General features: G+C 43.8%; 1 protein-coding gene and 2 long non-coding RNA genes across 13 annotated transcripts in view; 1 reads left to right on the top strand and 2 right to left on the bottom strand.

The window, feature by feature from the left end:
* Positions 1-5,307: 5,307 nt before the first annotated feature.
* The window catches only part of arhgef28a (Rho guanine nucleotide exchange factor (GEF) 28a), a 136,114-nt gene continuing 121,877 nt past the window's right edge, over positions 5,308-19,544 (bottom strand). For all 7 annotated transcript variants that reach the window (XM_052525433.1, XM_052525435.1, XM_052525437.1 and 4 more), the window contains 2 exons: positions 18,271-18,562; positions 5,308-10,426 (listed from right to left, as the gene is read on the bottom strand). In XM_052525433.1, the coding sequence (XP_052381393.1) occupies positions 10,248-10,426; positions 18,271-18,562 (471 nt within the window). In that variant the 3' untranslated portion in view covers positions 5,308-10,247. The remainder of the gene's footprint in view (positions 10,427-18,270; positions 18,563-19,544) is intronic.
* LOC127931790 (uncharacterized) lies at positions 10,922-13,039 on the top strand. Of its 5 annotated transcripts, none has more exons than XR_008143027.1 (3): positions 10,922-10,960; positions 11,478-11,778; positions 12,599-12,881. It is a non-coding gene; the product is annotated as an uncharacterized LOC127931790 (long non-coding RNA). The 5 variants fall into 5 exon arrangements; XR_008143028.1 differs by lacking the exons at positions 10,922-10,960; positions 12,599-12,881 and adding exons at positions 11,109-11,348; positions 12,986-13,039; XR_008143025.1 differs by lacking the exon at positions 10,922-10,960 and adding an exon at positions 11,109-11,348 and having other exon boundaries at positions 12,599-12,906.
* On the bottom strand, positions 10,958-17,153 carry LOC127931791 (uncharacterized). The gene is made up of 3 exons (XR_008143030.1): positions 12,913-17,153; positions 12,138-12,524; positions 10,958-11,102 (listed from the first exon to the last, which is right to left on the bottom strand). It is a non-coding gene; the product is annotated as an uncharacterized LOC127931791 (long non-coding RNA).

The raw sequence follows: 19,544 nt of genomic DNA, 5'->3' as shown, positions 1-19,544 counted from the left end.
AAAATTACGCTCGGTGTCGGAAGCTTTGGCGTATCATGTTTCCCTCTTTAGAACTAATCCTGGTTGACAGCTTCTAAATGAATCCATCTGTCATGCATGTAAACCTTAAATGTTGTGATGACGTCCAATATGGGACCTTACCACAATGTTGAGAGTTGGACGGGTCATCTGATATGAAAGAGTGGGGAGTTGGAGGGAACTGTGTGTGTGTGTGTGTGTGTGTGTGTGTGTGTGTGTGTGTGTGTGTGTGTGTGTGTGTGTGTGTGTGTGTGTGTGTGTGTGTGTGTGTGTGTGTGAAAGGGGGATCCCACAGGGATCTGTTGGGATCTGTAAAAGTATTTGGCATGACATGCCGTAGCTTTGAGGCTTCTGTCCATTTTGACATCAAAAGCCACCAAACCTGAGTGTGATGAAAGTGTATTTATGGATAAACATCGCATTGATGCAGCTGGGGAAAATATGTGTGTGTTTAAAGGGTGTCAAAGGTCAAGATGAGAAGGGGCCTCCTGAGTGGCGCAGTGGTCTAAGACAATGCATCGCAGTGCTAGAGGCGTCACCGTAGACTCGGGCTCGATTCCAGGCTGTGTCGCAGCTGACAGGGAACGTTTGCACGGCCGGGAAGTACCTGTCCCATCACGCTCTAGTGACTCCTTGTGGTGGGACGGGCGCATGCACGCTGACCTCGGTTGCCGGTTGTAGGGTGCTTCCTCTGAAAACATTTGTCCGGCTGGCTTCCAGGTTAAGCAAGAAGAAGTGCAGCTTGGAAGGGTTGTGTTTCGGGGGGACACATGGCTCTTGGCCTTCACCTCTCCTGTCTTCATTATCATTCTACCATGTAGAAAATAGTTTAAAATAAATAAAAACCCTTCAATGAGTAGGTGTGTCCAAACTGTTGACTGGTAAAGTATACAATCACAATAAGCACCTGTCATGAATATAAACTGATGAACTGAATGTTTCTTTGAAATTACATAAATGTGATTAGGTACAACACATAAAACAACATTGTATTTCCACTCCTTCATTAGGAAGTTACTCCTCTAGCCACAACGACTGCATAAAGGGTAATGCTTCTGTAAATCTAAGCAATGGCAAATATCCCACTCAAATTCCCGCTCTTCAGACTCCACTACTCTGACCATTCCTCATCTAACCCTGGCACGCTACGCCACCCCAGCCCTAACGCCAGAGGAAAACTCCTTTGTGGAAGTCTTAAAACAAAATGTCAAAAAGAAACAAGACAAAAGTAGTTAGACCTAAAGTAACTTTGTCCCCTTGAAGCTCGTATTGGTGCCAAACAGACTAGACTGTAGATATACTGAGGCTAGTCAGTCACAATATATCAGCTGGAGAGGAATCCAATATGCTGTGCTGTATAGTGTTGGTTTCTCTCATAAAAGCCCTCCTTGCCCGGATGTGTTTTAATAGTTGTTATTTATATTTGGGATGGACAGGTTTATTCCATACGCCCACAGAAATCATTACATTTTCCCAATGGGGAGGGCCTAAGCACTCTCCACGCTCCACACACACACACACACACTCCTATCCACGTTCCTCTCTGGAAAATGACTCGGCAGTGTTATTATTTCCTGTCTTTATCGTTCATCTCCTCTCCTGTGTAGCTGTAACCTTTTGAAGAGTCTGTAAAACACAGTAATGACGAGGCAAGGAGAGGCCATACTTGCTGTACCAGAGTTACTCTCTGTATGTAACACTGTGCGCTGAGAGTCAGGAAGTCAGTTCAGGGAGTGAGTGTTTTAATCAAATAAACAGAACATAATACAGACATGAAACTGAAACAGAAACAACGATGCCTGGGGAAGGAACCATTACACTGTAACTTAATGATAAAACACAGAGAGGACGAGGCAAGGAGAGACCATACTTACTGTACCAGAGTTACTCAGGATCATAGAGAGTGTGTGTGTGTGTGTGTGTGTGTGTGTGTGTGTGTGTGTGTGTGTGTGTGTGTGTGTGTGTGTGTGTGTGTGTGTGTGTGTGTGTGTGTGTGTGTGTGTGTGTGTGTCCAATTGAGGGTGCATTAATATTCAGACCTGCGTGTTGCTCTAGTGAACACACACACACATACACACTCATTATTGTTACAAAGAAGCACATGTCAGTGCACACACACACTTACAGCGCTCCAACATCTGTTCCCGTTTCACTGCCTTTGTCAGCTCCTGCCAGGTTTCCTTGGTAACACCCGGATATGAGTCCCTTTGTGAGAGTTCTGAAGAGTCACACAAGCTAGGTTTCCATCCAAATGGCAACAGATTTTCATGCAAATATTCCAACATTTGCATAAAGAAAACATGTACATTTTCCCTCCAGTGGTGTTTCCACCAAACCGACTTCAGTGTGTGATGACATAATGCACACATAATGTAGTCTTTCACTTAAGTTTTCATGTACCGAATAAAATACTAAAGATCAATGTGTTTCCATGGCATTTTCAACTCTACTGATAGTTTTGTCACAAAAACTGCTGAGTTAAATAGAAAATGTGCCTACTGTAGTCTTGGCACATGAGCTCAAACCAACAGCTCGCAGATACAGTGCTGGTAGGCTGTGCTGGTACAGTAGGCTAGTCTACATGATTAGATTATTATGGATAAAGGCAGTCAAGCATCGATCATCATGTCACCAGAATAAGAGCCTCTAAATTTATTGGAAAGGAGCATCAAGCTCTTCACCGTGCACTTTCACCACACTGTGAAGTTCATCATAATGCATTTCATCTGCAGCCTAATGAACTACATCGTTTCCCGAGTCGTAGTGGAAGGACCACACACCATATCATTGTTTACTTCGATATGATGGTTATTACATCAGTATTTATTATTATTACAAATTATCTGTTGGCATTTATAAAATTGTACCGAAATGTCCTGTTTCTATCACAGCTGTTTTTTTAATACTGTATGACTTATCGCATGAAAACTGTTGATGGAAATGTGGTGACAGAAACACAGGAAGATTTTTATTTTCATGCTACTAACTTTTTATGCTCCAGCTCCAACATACTGATACAGTACAAAACTCCTTTCACGCACAAACACACACGTGCACATGTGCACACGGTCTCAAATCCAATTAGACTAGGAACGCCACCAGAGACTCCAAAGCACTGATAGTGCAGAGACGAATCTCAGTTTGAGTGGCAGAGCTGGCTATGGGGAAATAAGAACAATGGAGAACAGAGAGAGAGAGAGAGAGAGACAGAGAGAGAGAGAGACAGAGAGGCAGAGAGAGAGAGAGAACAGAGAGAGAGAGAGAGAGAGACAGAGAGAGACAGAGAGACAGAGAGAGACAGAGAGACAGAGAGAGAGACAGAGAGAGAGAGACAGAGAGAGAGAGACAGAGAGAGAGAGAGAGAGACAGAGAGACAGAGAGACAGAGAAAGAGAGACAGAGAGAGACAGAGAGAGATACAGAGAGACAGAGAGAGAGACAGAGAGAGAGACAGAGAGAGAGAGAGAGAACAGAGAGAGAGACAGATAATATTGTTGTTGTAGTTGCTGTTAATGGTAATCCCATTTCCACTACTACTATTATTATTGCTGTTGGTCCCACCATTTTTGTTATATGTATACTTTGACAATGCAAGTCATTTAAATTGCCATGTCAATAAAGTCTATTGAATTGAAATAGAGAGAGATAGAAAGGCAGAAAGTTGTAGACAGGCAGGCATTTCATAACCTAAGAGTGAGCCAGCTAGTGAAACGATGACTTTCATGCACCTGCTGGCTTGTCCCATCCCCTCTGGCACCAGCTGGCTTGTCCCATCCCCTCTGGCACCTGCTGGCTTGTCCCATCCCCTCTGGCACCAGCTGGCTTGTCCCATCCCCTCTGGCACCAGCTGGCTTGTCCCATCCCCTCTGGCACCTGCTGGCTTGTCCCATCCCCTCTGGCACCAGCTGGCTTGTCCCATCCCCTCTGGCACCAGCTGGCTTGTCCCATCCCCTCTGGCACCTGCTGGCTTGTCCCATCCCCTCTGGCACCTGCTGGCTTGTCCCATCCCCTCTGGCACCAGCTGGCTTGTCCCATCCCCTCTGGCACCAGCTGGCTTGTCCCATCCCCTCTGGCACCTGCTGGCTTGTCCCATCCCCTCTGGCACCAGCTGGCTTGTCCCATCCCCTCTGGCACCAGCTGGCTTGTCCCATCCCCTCTGGCACCTGCTGGCTTGTCCCATCCCCTCTGGCACCAGCTGGCTTGTCCCATCCCCTCTGGCACCAGCTGGCTTGTCCCATCCCCTCTGGCACCTGCTGGCTTGTCCCATCCCCTCTGGCACCTGCTGGCTTGTCCCATCCCCTCTGGCACCAGCTGGCTTGTCCCATCCCCTCTGGCACCTGCTGGCTTGTCCCATCCCCTCTGGCACCAGCTGGCTTGTCCCATCCCCTCTGGCACCAGCTGGCTTGTCCCATCCCCTCTGGCACCTGCTGGCTTGTCCCATCCCCTCTGGCACCTGCTGGCTTGTCCCATCCCCTCTGGCACCAGCTGGCTTGTCCCATCCCCTCTGGCACCTGCTGGCTTGTCCCATCCCCTCTGGCACCTGCTGGCTTGTCCCATCCCCCCTGGCACCAGCTGGCTTGTCCCATCCCCTCTGGCACCTGCTGGCTTGTCCCATCCCCTCTGGCACCAGCTAGCTTGTCCCACCCCCTCTGGCACCTGCTGGCTTGTCCCATCCCCTCTGGCACCTGCTGGCTTGTCCCATCCCCTCTGGCACCTGCTGGCTTGTCCCATCCCCTCTGGCACCTGCTGGCTTGTCCCATCCCCTCTGGCACCAGCTGGCTTGTCCCATCCCCTCTGGCACCTGCTGGCTTGTCCCATCCCCTCTGGCACCTGCTGGCTTGTCCCATCCCCTCTGGCACCTGCTGGCTTGTCCCATCCCCTCTGGCACCTGTGTCGATTCATCAAGGTGTCTGTACATGTCTGTGTAGAGGATGACTGGGCAATCTGAACACCATCTATCCTCATAACAGATTCATATATCAGGCACATTCAAACCACTGACTGGTAGTACAGAACTCTCTCAGTCAAGTCAACATGAGGTAGCGTTATACTGTATTGAAAGGGTTGACAGTTTGGTGGGTTTACCTATAGAATTAGAATGAATTATCCATGTATTTCTATTGTTTTACCCTCAAATGTTATATTCAGATTCAGAACATATTTAGTGTCCCATTGGTAGGCAATGTGGTTTCAGCTGTATAAAAACAAGAAAAACATCAACCATATACAAATTCCACGTGTCATATTCATATTCCAAGTGATCTAATACAGAGAAACCATGTAAACAAGATCACATGTGAATAACCACATGTCAGTGTTATGATCAAGTTTTAATGCATAACAGTTACACAGTCATAAGATATACAGCTGTTCTCATAAGACAAATCCATTTATATTACAACATAACAACATAACCCAACAAAGAGTATGTAAAACAACTATATAAATCTACAATAAATAAAGGCACTGAAATATACACATACAAGTCATTTGCTGTCCAACATAACCATTGTGGTGTTTTATGCAGATGAAGCTACCTATTACACTACCTGGATACTACGGCAGACTTCTAAATGACAGCTTATTCTCTATATTATGCACTACTATTCACCAGAGCCCCATAGGCCATGGTCAAACACTATACTGTATAGGAAATAGGGTATCATTTGGGATTCCCCCTACATGGTCCTTTAGGTCTACTGTCTTATTTGTGTTGTGTTTTTAATGGTGGACAGTTAAAGACTGACTTTCAGGACGTCAAAGGCCATTAATAAACAAAACAACACGTTGGTAGTAAAGAGGCACATGAATATTCAAGTATAATGTTAGAGCTCTGAGTAGAAAGCAAGGTTACCGTTTAGGTGCTTAGAAGAGTCATTCCATCAGTCATCTTTCAACCATAGGCTACGACCCAAACATGATAGCATTGCTACGCATCACAAAGATGTGATGCATCACAATATGATGCATATAAACTGACACCAGGCTGACTACCCAACTACTACTACAATGTGATGCATATAAATTGATACCAGGCTGACTACCCAACTACTACTACAATGTGATGCATAAAACCAGTGGCGGTCGGTGCCGTTTAAGATAAGGGAGGACGCACATTTTTTTCTATGGGCATGGCCTTATTTCTATTACAGCATACTGGATGACTGTCATTCATATTCCACTCACCCAGCTCAATGTAACATTGAAAGTTTTAGGCTACTACACATTATACTGAAATGTTTCCTATACAATCATGAGGTTGCCACAACCTAGCCTATGAAGTTTACAACATACACTATATATACTGAAGTATGTGGACACCCCTTCAAATGAGTGGATTCGGCTTTTTCAGCCACACACGCTGCTGACAAATGTATAAAATCGAGCACACAGCCATGCAATCTCCATAGACAAACATTGACAGTAGAATGGCCTTAATGGAGAGCTCAGTGACGTTCAATGTGGCACCATCCTAGCACTGTCATAGGATGCCACCTTCCCAACAAATCAGTTCCAACAAATTTCTGCCATGCTAGAGCTGCCCCAGTCAACTGTAAGTCCTGTTATTGTGAAGTGGAAACATCAACGGCTCAGCCACGAAGTCGTAGGCCACACATGCTCACAGAATGGGACCACAGAGTGCTGAAGTGCATAAAAATCATCTGTCCTCGGTTGCAAAACTCACTACCGAGTTACAAACTGCCTCTGGAAGCAACGTCAGCAAAATAACTGTTTGTTGGGAGCTTTATGAAATGGGTTTCCATGGCTGAGCATCAGCACACATGCCTAAGATCATCATGCGCAATGCCAAGCATCAGCTGGAGTGGTGTAAAGCTCGCAGCCATTGAACTCTGGAGCAGTGGAAACGCGTTCTCTGCAGTGATGACTCACGCTTCACCATCTGGCAGTTATACAGACGAATCTGGGTTTGGCAGATGCCAGGAGAACGCTACCTGTCTTTCGTGGTTCCGGCTAGGCCCCTTAGTTTCAGTGAAGGGAAATCTTAACGCTACAGCATGCAATGACATTCTAGACGATTCTGTGCTTCCAACTTTGTGGCAACAGTTTGGGGAAGGCCCTATCCTGTTTCATCATGACAATACCCCGTGCACAAAGCAAGGTCCATATAGAAATGGTTTGTCGAGATTGGTGTGGAAGAACTTGACTGGCCTGTACAGAGCCCTGACCTCAACCCCATCAAACACCTTTGGGATGAATTGGAACAACAACTGCGAGCCAGGTCTAATCGTTCAACATCAGGGCCTGACCTCACTAATGCTTGTGGCTGAATGGAAAAAAGTCTCTGCAGCATTGTTCCAACATCTAGTGGAAAGCCTTCCCAGAAGAGTGGAGGCTGTTATAGCAGCAAAGGGTGGACCAACTCCATATTAATGCCCATGATTTTGGAATGAGATGTTCAATAAGCAGGTGTCCACATACCTTTGGTCATGTAGTGTAGGTGTACAGGTCGAGAGAAAGATTTGAGTAATCAAGGTGACAGACAGTGACACATTTAATACCGCACACTCTTGCCTGCATCTATCTGATCTAGGGTGTAATCATTAGTCCAACAGTTGCAAACAAATTCAGGTATTTTTATCCATGTTTCATTCCGTTTGCTTACAGAATCGGAGGAATGAATACATGCATCCCTGATCACACATAAACACAGTTCACTTTCATAGCAGCCACATACAAACAGCATGATTACTTTACTTGTTGTATTCCTTCTCACATCTACGCACTCTCCTCCTCTCACATTTTCCCTTCACTTGTGGACTGCAGTGCACAACACACCAGCTGTCTGACCAGAAAAAAAAATCCAAGCCAAACCTTCATATTATAACCACTAACTGCTACACACAGCTTACATCATTGTCACCATAGTAGCTAATGTAATAGCTAGTCAATATGGCTACGAGAACTAACGCGTTAGTAAACCTCGGAGAATCACACAGTACAGTGTACAGCAAGCAGTTTAGCAGTTACACCAGTGGGCCCCAGTGGCAATAAATTAATAAAACCAAAAGTTTACGTTGACTTGGAAGAATTCCAGTTTTGGATAGTCATAGCCAGCTAACTAACATAGCATCCCTCCCTGTTTGAGCTGGGTGTTTGAGTAGGCTAAACTAGCTAGCTGCATTCGCTAGCTAAGTAAGTGAAAGTGAAAAAATTACAACAAGAAATATTTCTTCTCCTTCATTTTTGAAGAAATTAATTTGTTAAAAACTGGTCAGCTATTGTCTTTCTCTTTCAGTCAACTACTCACCACAATGTATGCACTGCTGTGCTTGCTAACTGTAGCTTATGCTTTCAGTGCTAGATTCATTCCCTGATCCTTTGATTGGGTGGACAACATGTCAGTTCATGCTGCAAGAGCTTTGATAGATTGGAGGACATTCTCCGGAAGTTGTCATTATTACTGTGTAAGTATTGGTTTTGTATTGGTGTAATTCCTCTCCCCTGTAACTATTCCCCAGGTTGTAGCTGTAAATGAGAACGGGTTCTCAGTCAAATTACCTGTTAAAATAAGTGTAAAATAATCAAATACAAAAATAATAAAACAATGTACCCAGAGGAGGATGGAAACGAGGTGTCCTATGGCTACTCCATGGTGTTACCCTACTGAGTGCTGTTGAGGCTACTGTAGACCTATATAGAAAAACAGTGTGTTTTAATCAACTATTTCGTGACGTGAATAGATTTAGTATATTTTTTTATATAAAGGATTACGTTTTCAATGTTTCACTATTTTTATTTTTTATTAAATTCACTGAGGAGGATGGTCCTCCCCTTCCTCCTCTATAGAACCTCCACTGATATAAACTGATACCAGGCTGACTATCCAGCTACTATTACTACACATGCATTAGTAAGGTAACTTTACATAAGACAAAATCTTAAAGTAACTGAACACACACTGGAATAAATCATGTGCTATGAAATATGTGCCTTGGAAGGAATATTTAAACATTAACATTTTAAAAACGATGTAAAAAAAAAAATGTTATCATGCAGAAGAGATGTGGCCATATTTGGTATGCTTCACATGTACAGTCCACTGTCCCTGATTGGATACTTAAAACCATTTTTAAAAGCAAAGGTCATTGAAAGTATAGAAATGTTCTGTCCTATGGTTTTTGACCACTATATGCGTTTGACCCTAATAAAATATGTACTTTATATAGGCAGAGTAGTGCAGTGTCCTATAATGTATTGATATATTGCTACAGTCACAACATCATTCCTAAAACCACAATACCTTTACACTCTTTCAAAACAATAAAAAGTCCTTCGGATAAAAACAAATGATGCTGTCCGTAGCCAGAGCCAGACAGTCTGAGAAACCAAGGGACCAAATCCCTTCTGATCATGGTGCTTCACCTCATCCTTCATGACTAATGTGTTTGCAGAATCCCGCTCACCTTCTAAATAGAGCTTGTCTGATGAATGGGCGAGCAGCTGTTTATTTCCTGGCCAGACAGATTCAGCCTGATTCTACAGTGATACCAGCCCCTCTCTGCTCTCTCTCTTTCTCCCTGCAGTAACATAGAGAAGACTCTCCTCAGCATTTCATTCTGGGAGAGCCTAATAAATAGTCTTGGAGAGATTGGGCTTAGAGGACAAGGGAGAAAACGAGAGGTAGACTGAAGCAGACTTAGGGCAGTGTGGGGCAGGGATACAGAGAGATACAGGGGTGAGGAGAGAGAGGGAAGGCAGGCAGCAGGGTTGGTCAGGGTAACTGTCATTGGAGGGCCACAGGCACACAGGCCCGATGGCAGCCCTGGAGTTGAACTCTCAACAGAGACACACACACACACACACAGTGGATGAAGTTACACACACACACTGCACATATGGACACATAAACATGTAGCACTATAAAAGCACTCTCATTGACAACACTTGGCGACACATATGGAGGGTACCTGGCACAGACGTGGCGGGGCAGAGAGACAAAGCATGAGAGATTTCTGTATGTGCCAGTCCTGTTACTTCTTTAAACCTTGTTGATATACAATAGGCCTAGATATTTACTGTCCAATCTTGTATTCAGAGCCTTCATATATTCATGTTAAATCTGTGATTCTAATTATGTCCAAAGGGGAAAAAACGGTGTTTGTTGTTTGTAGTAACTTCTTAGTTGTTGTAATATCCCAAACGGATGTGGCAGTTTCACCATTAAGGATTCCAGATTTAAGTTCTGGTTTTGACTCAGGGGGTTCAGCCTCAGAGGTACACAATGTTCTCCTCTCCCACGTCCTCCCCATCCCCACTCTCCGTCTCCAGGGGAACCAAGAAGGACAGGTCCAGTTGGGGATCTCCATGTGGGGGTACACCCTGATATTGTCCAGCCGCTGTTGCCATCATTGACCACGTCTCCCTCACTTTGCGGTGTGTGTTTATATCTGTTTGGGTATAAATGCATGATGTTTATATGCATCAATATTAAAACATAGATGTTCATAATCACAGTACACTAAACCAACAACCAGGATGAACTCTCTCTCACAGACATGAACAATCACCATTTTAAATGAAACACCAAGAGCCAGAGAAGAAAAGGGAAGGATGAAGAGATGAAGGAGAAAAAGAAGCCAAACTAAAATAATAGAACCGCAGTATGATATAATAACCCCAGGTAGATAAATAACTACAGACACAGTATGATATAATAACCCCAGGTAGATAAATAACTACAGACACAGAATGATATAATAACCCCTGGTAGATAAATAACTACAGACACAGTATTATATAATAACCCCCGGTAGATAAATAACTACAGACACAGTATTATATAATAACCCCCGGTAGATAAATAACTACAGACACAGTATTATATAATAACCCCCGGTAGATAAATAACTACAGACACAGTATTATATAATAACCCCAGGTAGATAAATAACTACAGACACAGTATGATATAATAACCCCCGGTAGATAAATAACTACAGACACAGTATTATATAATAACCCCAGGTAGATAAATAACTACAGACACAGTATGATATAATAACCCCAGGTAGATAAATAACTACAGACACAGTATTATATAATAACCCCCAGGAGATAAAAAAACTACAGACACAGTATTATATAATAACCCCCGGTAGATAAATAACTACAGACACAGTATGATATAATAACCCCAGGTAGATAAATAACTACAGACACAGTATTATATAATAACCCCCGGTAGATAAATAACTACAGACACAGTATTATACAATAACCCCCGGTAGATAAATAACTACAGACACTGTATTATATAATAACCCCCGGTAGATAAATAACTACAGACACAGTATTATATAATAACCCCCGGTAGATAAATAACTACAGACACAGTATGATATAATAACCCCAGGTAGATAAATAACTACAGACACAGTATGATATAATAACCCCAGGTAGATAAATAACTACAGACACAGTATGATATAATAACCCCAGGTAGATAAATAACTACAGACACAGTATTATATAATAACCCCCGGTAGATAAATAACTACAGACACAGTATTATATAATAACCCCCGGTAGATAAATAACTACAGACACAGTATTATATAATAACCCCCGGTAGATAAATAACTACAGACACAGTATTATATAATAACCCCAGGTAGATAAATAACTACAGACACAGTATGATATAATAACCCCCGGTAGATAAATAACTACAGACACAGTATTATATAATAACCCCAGGTAGATAAATAACTACAGACACAGTATGATATAATAACCCCAGGTAGATAAATAACCATCAGACACAGTATGATATAATAACCCCAGGTAGATAAATAACCATCAGACACAGTATTATATAATAACCCCCGGTAGATAAATAACTACAGACACAGTATTATACAATAACCCCCGGTAGATAAATAACTACAGACACTGTATTATATAATAACCCCCGGTAGATAAATAACTACAGACACAGTATTATATAATAACCCCCGGTAGATAAATAACTACAGACACAGTATTATATAATAACCCCCGGTAGATAAATAACTACAGACACTGTATTATATAATAACCCCCGGTAGATAAATAATTACAGACACTGTATTATATAATAACCCCCGGTAGATAAATAACTACAGACACAGTATTATATAATAACCCCCGGTAGATAAATAACTACAGACACAGTATGATATAATAACCCCAGGTAGATAAATAACTACAGACACAGTATTATATAATAACCCCCGGTAGATAAATAACTACAGACACAGTATTATATAATAACCCCCCGTAGATAAATAACTACAGACACAGTATTATATAATAACCCCAGGTAGATAAATAACTACAGACACAGTATGATATAATAACCCCCGGTAGATAAATAACTACAGACACAGTATTATATAATAACCCCAGGTAGATAAATAACTACAGACACAGTATGATATAATAACCCCAGGTAGATAAATAACTACAGACACAGTATTATATAATAACCCCCAGGAGATAAAAAAACTACAGACACAGTATTATATAATAACCCCCGGTAGATAAATAACTACAGACACAGTATGATATAATAACCCCAGGTAGATAAATAACTACAGACACAGTATTATATAATAACCCCCGGTAGATAAATAACTACAGACACAGTATTATACAATAACCCTCGGTAGATAAATAACTACAGACACTGTATTATATAATAACCCCCGGTAGATAAATAACTACAGACACAGTATTATATAATAACCCCCGGTAGATAAATAACTACAGACACAGTATTATATAATAACCCCCGGTAGATAAATAACTACAGACACTGTATTATATAATAACCCCCGGTAGATAAATAATTACAGACACTGTATTATATAATAACCCCCGGTAGATAAATAACTACAGACACAGTATTATATAATAACCCCCGGTAGATAAATAACTACAGACACAGTATGATATAATAACCCCAGGTAGATAAATAACTACAGACACAGTATTATATAATAACCCCCGGTAGATAAATAACTACAGACACAGTATTATATAATAAACCCAGGTAGATAAATAACTACAGACACAGTATGATATAATAACGCCCGGTAGATAAATCATTACAGACACAGTATTATATAATAACCCCCGGTAGATAAATAATTACAGACACAGTATGATATAATAACCCCAGGTAGATAAATAACCATCAGACACAGTATGATATAATAACCCCAGGTAGATAAATAACCATCAGACACAGTATGATATAATAACCCCAGGTAGATAAATAACCATCAGACACAGTATGATATAATAACCCCAGGTAGATAAATAACCATCAGACACAGTATGATATAATAACCCCAGGTAGATAAATAACCAGGATGGACCTGCCCACTATAATGAGTTCATCCATCTGCTCTTTAACTAAAATAAACTTGTCAAAATAAAAGTCCCTTTTTCAGGACCCTGTCTTTCAACGATAATTCGCAAAAATCCAAGAAACTTCACAGATCTTCATTGTAAAGGGTTTAAACACTGTTTCATGCTTGTTCAATGAACAATAAACATTTAATGAACATGCACCTTTGGAACGGTCGTTAAGACACTAACAGCTTACAGACGGTAGGCAATTGGGTCACAGCTATGAAAACTTAGGACACTAAAGAGGCATTTCTACTGACTCTGAAAAACACCAAAAGAAAGATGCCCAGGGGTCCTGCTCATTTGCGTGAACATGCCTTATGCATGCTGCAAGGAGAAATGGGGACTGCAGATGTGGTCAGGGCAATAAATTGCAATGTCCGTACTGTGAGACGCCTAAGACAGCGCTACAGGGAGACAGGATGGACAGCTGATCGTCCTCGCAGTGGCAGACCACGTGTAACAACACCTGCACAAGATCAGTACATCAGAAAATCACACATGCGGGACAGGTACAGGATGGCAACAACAACTGCCAGGGTTACACCAGGAACGCACAATCCCTCCATCAGTGCTCAGACTGTCTGCAATAGGCTGAGAGAGGCCAGACTGAGGGCTTGCAGGCCTGTTGTAAGGCAGGTCCTCACCAGACATCACCGGCAACAACGTCGCCTTTGGGCACAAACCCAACATCGCTGGACCAGACAGGACTGGCAAAAAGGGCTCTTCCCTGACGAGTCGCGGTTTTGTCTCACCAGGGGTGATGGTTGGATTCACTTTTATCTTCGAAGGAATGAGCGTAACACCGAGGCCTGCAGGCCTGGAGCGGGATCGATTTGGAGGTGGAGGGTCCGTTATGGTCTGGGGCGGTGTTTAACAGCATCATCAATGTTGCTGTAAGGGTCTGTGGTAATAGATGGTGTGGCTGTGAGGGTCTGTGGTAATAGACCATGTGGATGTAAGGTTCTGTAATGGTCTGTTGTATTAGACAATGTTGCTGTAACGGTCTGTGTCAGTAGATGGTGAGGCTGTGAGGGTCTGTGTGAATAGATGTTGTGGCTGTAAGGGTCTGTAAGGGTCTGTGGTAATAGACAATGCTGCTGTAAGGGTCTGTGGTAATAGATGGTGTGGCTGTAAGAGTCTGTAGTAATAGATAATGTGGCTGTAAAGGTCTGTGTCAATAGATGGTGTGGCTGTAAGGGTCTCTGGTAATAGATACTGTGGATGTAAGGGTCTGTGGTAATTGTGTTGTGTTCCCACAGGAATGTGTCGGACTCTGTTTCATTAATTAGTGAGCTCCTTGTTAGCTAACCACTAGTGTGTGTGTGTGTGTGTGTGTGTGTGTGTGTGTGTGTGTGTGTGTGTGTGTGTGTGTGTGTGTGTGTGTGTGTGTGTGTGTGTGTGTGTGTGTGTGTGTGTGTGTGTGTGTGTGCTAGTGTGCCACTGTTAGCCGTGGTCTTAGACCTTTAACTGGGCTCTGGTAGATGGGTCTGTACTATAAAGCCTCAGGACAAAGAATCTTCGCAGGGACTTAGGGCATCCTGATCTGAGGCCACAAGAAATGGAGACCATTTTCGAAATGCAATTACTGTTCAAATCAGTAAGATAAAATCCAATAGGATCTTTAACACCAAGTGTAATGTCAGAAGACTTGTCATTCATTGAAAGGTCAGATAGTCAGGATAATCTTCAAACTAATGACATTTCTATGGGTCCAGAACTCGCTATACCATCATAGTGAGCACTGATCTTCATAGTTTTCATCCTTTATTCATTTTCAGAAGCAGCGCAATATTCTTGTTGGTTTACTGTTCAATATTTACAGTAGTTGTTATTTTCAAAAGGCTACAGTTATTCAACAGCAAGGCGAGATGGGAAAATCTGATTGGATTCATTGGATCAAATTTCAATCCTTCCATTTTTTCCATTATCATTGTGCAGGAGAACATTATGGAAATCCTGAGAGAGGGAACAATCTCAAAGGCCCTGTGTAAGGGGGAAGAACTGTCCTCACTTGGATGTGAGGTAGAGAAATCAAACTTCTGATAGCTCTGAGCAAGATTTTGAGGATTTTTTTGATCAAATACGTTTTGTTTTTGAAGGTGAGATATTGATTTCCTGGATACTATTCTAGTGTGGAATATGAGAGTTCTGTAACATGGGAGCGTGTACAGACCCAGAATGCACTAGTAATCTATACCGCCAAATGCAGTGCATTAAATAGTAATGAATGATGTATTGTAAATAGAGATCCATAGAACGTAGGAAGGTGAGATATAGTGTTGGAGTTTGGAGGGAAATCAACCCCCTGAGAGGGAAGTCAACATTTGCATCCCAAATGGAACCCTACCTCCTTTAAAGTGCACTACTTTTGACTAGACCCATATGGGCCCTTGTTCAAAAGTAGTGGACTAAATAGGGAATAGGTTGCCATTCGGGACGTATTCCATCTGTGAATCCTGCTGATCTATCATACAACATACACCTCTAACAGGACAGGAGCAGTGCATTATGGGGCCTGTCTGGGACCACAGAGGGGTGCATTGTTGGTAATATGTCAGGTAAGCTCTGGCCCTGTGGTAGGTGGGGGTATCCACCCATCTGTGCAGAGCATCCACCACTCTGTCTTGTTAACAAGAGACTGTGATTCTACGGTGGCTCAAGTGTGGTGAATAACAGGAGAAGGTAATAAGTCGATCGATGGAGAGAGATCGTGCTCCGGTCACATAACAGTAAACAATTCAGCAGCCTGTATCACTGATAGTTACTATAGAGATATCCATTAAACAGGCTATTCAAATAGAAGCATCCATTCTAGTGTATATTCAACAGGTGGCCCTCATCGTAGCCTGTAATATTTCCGGTTCAGATCAGTGTGCATGTCTATTAAACCAGTGAGGTATAACAGTTGAAACCTGTGAGACGTATATATGCAAACAGACGTCAGCTGACACATGAGCAGTGAAATACAGATAAATATGTGCATCTCTCATCGCTCCCTCCCCTCTATCCCTCTATCCCCTGCTCCTCTGATGACAAGTCGTGCTGTAATGAGTTTTGTAAAGATTTTTCAGATCGATGCTCCAATCCGTCAGCCATGGGCTCTGAGCTGTGATTCACACGCTGTTGGCCTGGCCCCCGGCGCTCAATAGATAGAGAACACACCGATTATTTTTCTCTCTCCTAGGCGAGAAGGGCCAGACTAGGCTGGTGTAGATGGTGGTGGGGTGGGGGGGTTGAGGTGGGGGGTCTTTGTCTGGAGACACTGATTAACTGGGAAAGAATGACAAGCAAGGCCTCACATCGCTTTGAAACAGGAACAGCCTTGAGAGGAATGGGAGGTGTGTGTGTGGTGGGTACAGAGGCTGTGTTTACTTTCTCACAGGTAGCAGCTAGGCCTCATGATATCATGAGGTATCAAAGAAAGAGAGAGAGCGAAGGAGAGAGAGAGAGGGGGGAGAGAGGGAGCGAGGGGGGAGAAAATGAGCCTGTCATATTGCTGATGTCACATTTAGTTGTATGGTATTTAGTCAGTCAATGTCAGATCCTATCAAATCATGTTGTGTGTTATCAATCGAATTCAGCCGAGAAAGCCGGAATCATCTTGTATTTAGGATTAGAGAATAAACACAATCTCTGTAACAGAGATGGATTCACACAACTCTCTGGATCTGAGTCTTATTGTTGGGTTTCTGCTCAGAGCCCTGTCCCCCTGAGGGTCTGGAACTGGGTCTTACCGTTGGGTTTCTGCTCAGAGCCCTGTCCCCCTGAGGGTCTGGAACTGGGTCTTACCGTTGGGTTTATGCTCAGAGCCCTGTCCCCCAGAGGGTCTTGAACTGGGTCTTACCATTGGGTTTCTGCTCAGAGCCCTGTCCCCCAGAGGGTCTGGAACTGGGTCTTACCGTTGGGTTTCTGCTCAGAGCCCTGTCCCCCTGAGGGTCTGGAACTGGGTCTTACCGTTGGGTTTCTGCTCAGAGCCCTGTCCCCCTGAGGGTCTGGAACTGGGTCTTACCGTTGGGTTTCTGCTCAGAGCCCTGTCCCCCAGAGGGTCTGGAACTGGGTCTTACCGTTGGGTTTCTGCTCAGAGCCCTGTCCCCCAGAGGGTCTGGAACTGGGTCTTACCGTTGGGTTTCTGCTCAGAGCCCTGTCCCCCTGAGGGTCTGGAACTGGGTCTTACCGTTGGGTTTCTGCTCAGAGCCCTGTCCCCCTGAGGGTCTGGAACTGGGTCTTACCGTTGGGTTTCTGCTCAGAGCCCTGTCCCCCAGAGGGTCTGGAACTGGGTCTTACCGTTGGGTTTCTGCTCAGAGCCCTGTCCCCCAGAGGGTCTTGAACTGGGTCTTACCGTTGGGTTTCTGCTCAGAGCCCTGTCCCCCTGAGGGTCTGGAACTGGGTCTTACCGTTGGGTTTCTGCTCAGAGCCCTGTCCCCCAGAGGGTCTGGAACTGGGTCTTACCGTTGGGTTTCTGCTCAGAGCCCTGTCCCCCAGTCGGTCTGGAACTGGGTCTTACCGTTGGGTTTCTGCTCAGAGCCCTGTCCCCCTGAGGGTCTGGAACTGGGTCTTACCGTTGGGTTTCTGCTCAGAGCCCTGTTCCCCAGAGGGTCTGGAACTGGGTCTTACCGTTGGGTTTCTGCTCAGAGCCCTGTCCCCCAGAGGGTCTGGAACTGGGTCTTACCGTTGGGTTTCTGCTCAGAGCCCTGTCCCCCTGAGGGTCTGGAACTGGGTCTTACCGTTGGGTTTCTGCTCAGAGCCCTGTCCCCCTGAGGGTCTGGAACTGGGTCTTACCGTTGGGTTTCTGCTCAGAGCCCTGTCCCCCAGAGGGTCTGGAACTGGGTCTTACCGTTGGGTTTCTGCTCAGAGCCCTGTCCCACTGTGGGTGTGTAGAGGTACCCGGTGACACCGGTGCCCCCTGGTGTGTGTGTGTCAGGGTGGAGTTGGAGTGTCTGTCCGCGGCTGGAGCGGGCCAGTAGGGTGTTCAGGCTGTTGTGGGCTCGAGGGTCATCTCCGTACCCTCTCTGCTGCTGCTGCAGGTGGCAGTTGTTGAGCCCCATTGCCGTGGTGACCGCTGCCTCGTTGACAAAGACTGAGCCGCCGTTGTCAAGATGGCCTCCAGGCTGGCCAGGAAGTGAGTCCTATGGGAGAAGAACATAGACAGAATGCCACGTTAACAGAACACTGAGCGTGAAGGACGACCACAACAAGAGCATTAACGTAAACATTAGAGGTCGACCGATTATGATTTTTCAACACCGATACCGATTATTGGAGGACCAAAAAAAGGCGCTGCCGATTAATCGGACGATTTTAAAAATGTATTTGTAATAATGACAATTACAACACTGAATGAACACTTATTTTAACTTAATATAATACATCAATAAAATCAATTTAGCATCAAATAAATCATGAAACATGTTCAATTTGGTTTATATAATGCAAAAACAAAGTGTTGGAGAAGAAAGTAAAAGAGCAATATGTGCCATGTAAGAAAGCTAACATTTAAGTTCCTTGCTCAGAACATGAGAACATATGAAAGCTGGTGGTTCCTTTTAATATGAGTCTTCAATATTCCCAGGTACAGTATGTGCCTCACTCTCCTCCTCTTTCTTTCTCATCTACGTACTTCTCTTCTGTATGCTATGTCCAGATGAGGTAAGATGTTCTCCTACCCCATTGATTTAATCTGTGTCAAAGCTGAGGCAGAATTAGCAGTCCAACACTAACTGCTTACTTCCGTGACAGAAAACAGGAGTTACTGCAGGCTGATCTGTATGGAAGCAGTGCAGTCTTAGGTTGTGTTCCAATTGGCACCCTATTCCCTATGGTCCCTGGTCAAAAGTAGTGCACTACAAAGGAAATAGGGTGCCATTTGGATCCATTAGCGTTTCCCTGGTGATCAGTATGTATGTAGTGTTTAGTGTTACCCTGCTAACATTTAGCCCCAGGCAGAGGGTCAGGGGGTCAGAGACAGATCCTGTGTCTTCTGTCAGATCCTCTTTAAAGAGAAGGTCTTTCTGGCAGGAGGATGGGCTTTACAGCACCTTGCCAAGCAGAGGTAGCCCAGCTCCACTGCAGCAGTGATCTTTTTGTTAATTAGAGGAAATATAATATGAA

The sequence above is a fragment of the Oncorhynchus keta genome, chromosome 9 (genome assembly GCF_023373465.1).
Source record: "Oncorhynchus keta strain PuntledgeMale-10-30-2019 chromosome 9, Oket_V2, whole genome shotgun sequence".
Taxonomy (NCBI): Eukaryota; Metazoa; Chordata; class Actinopteri; order Salmoniformes; family Salmonidae; genus Oncorhynchus; species Oncorhynchus keta.
The sequence above is the reverse complement of the archived record's forward strand: the minus strand, read 5'-3'. Positions and strand labels throughout refer to the sequence as shown.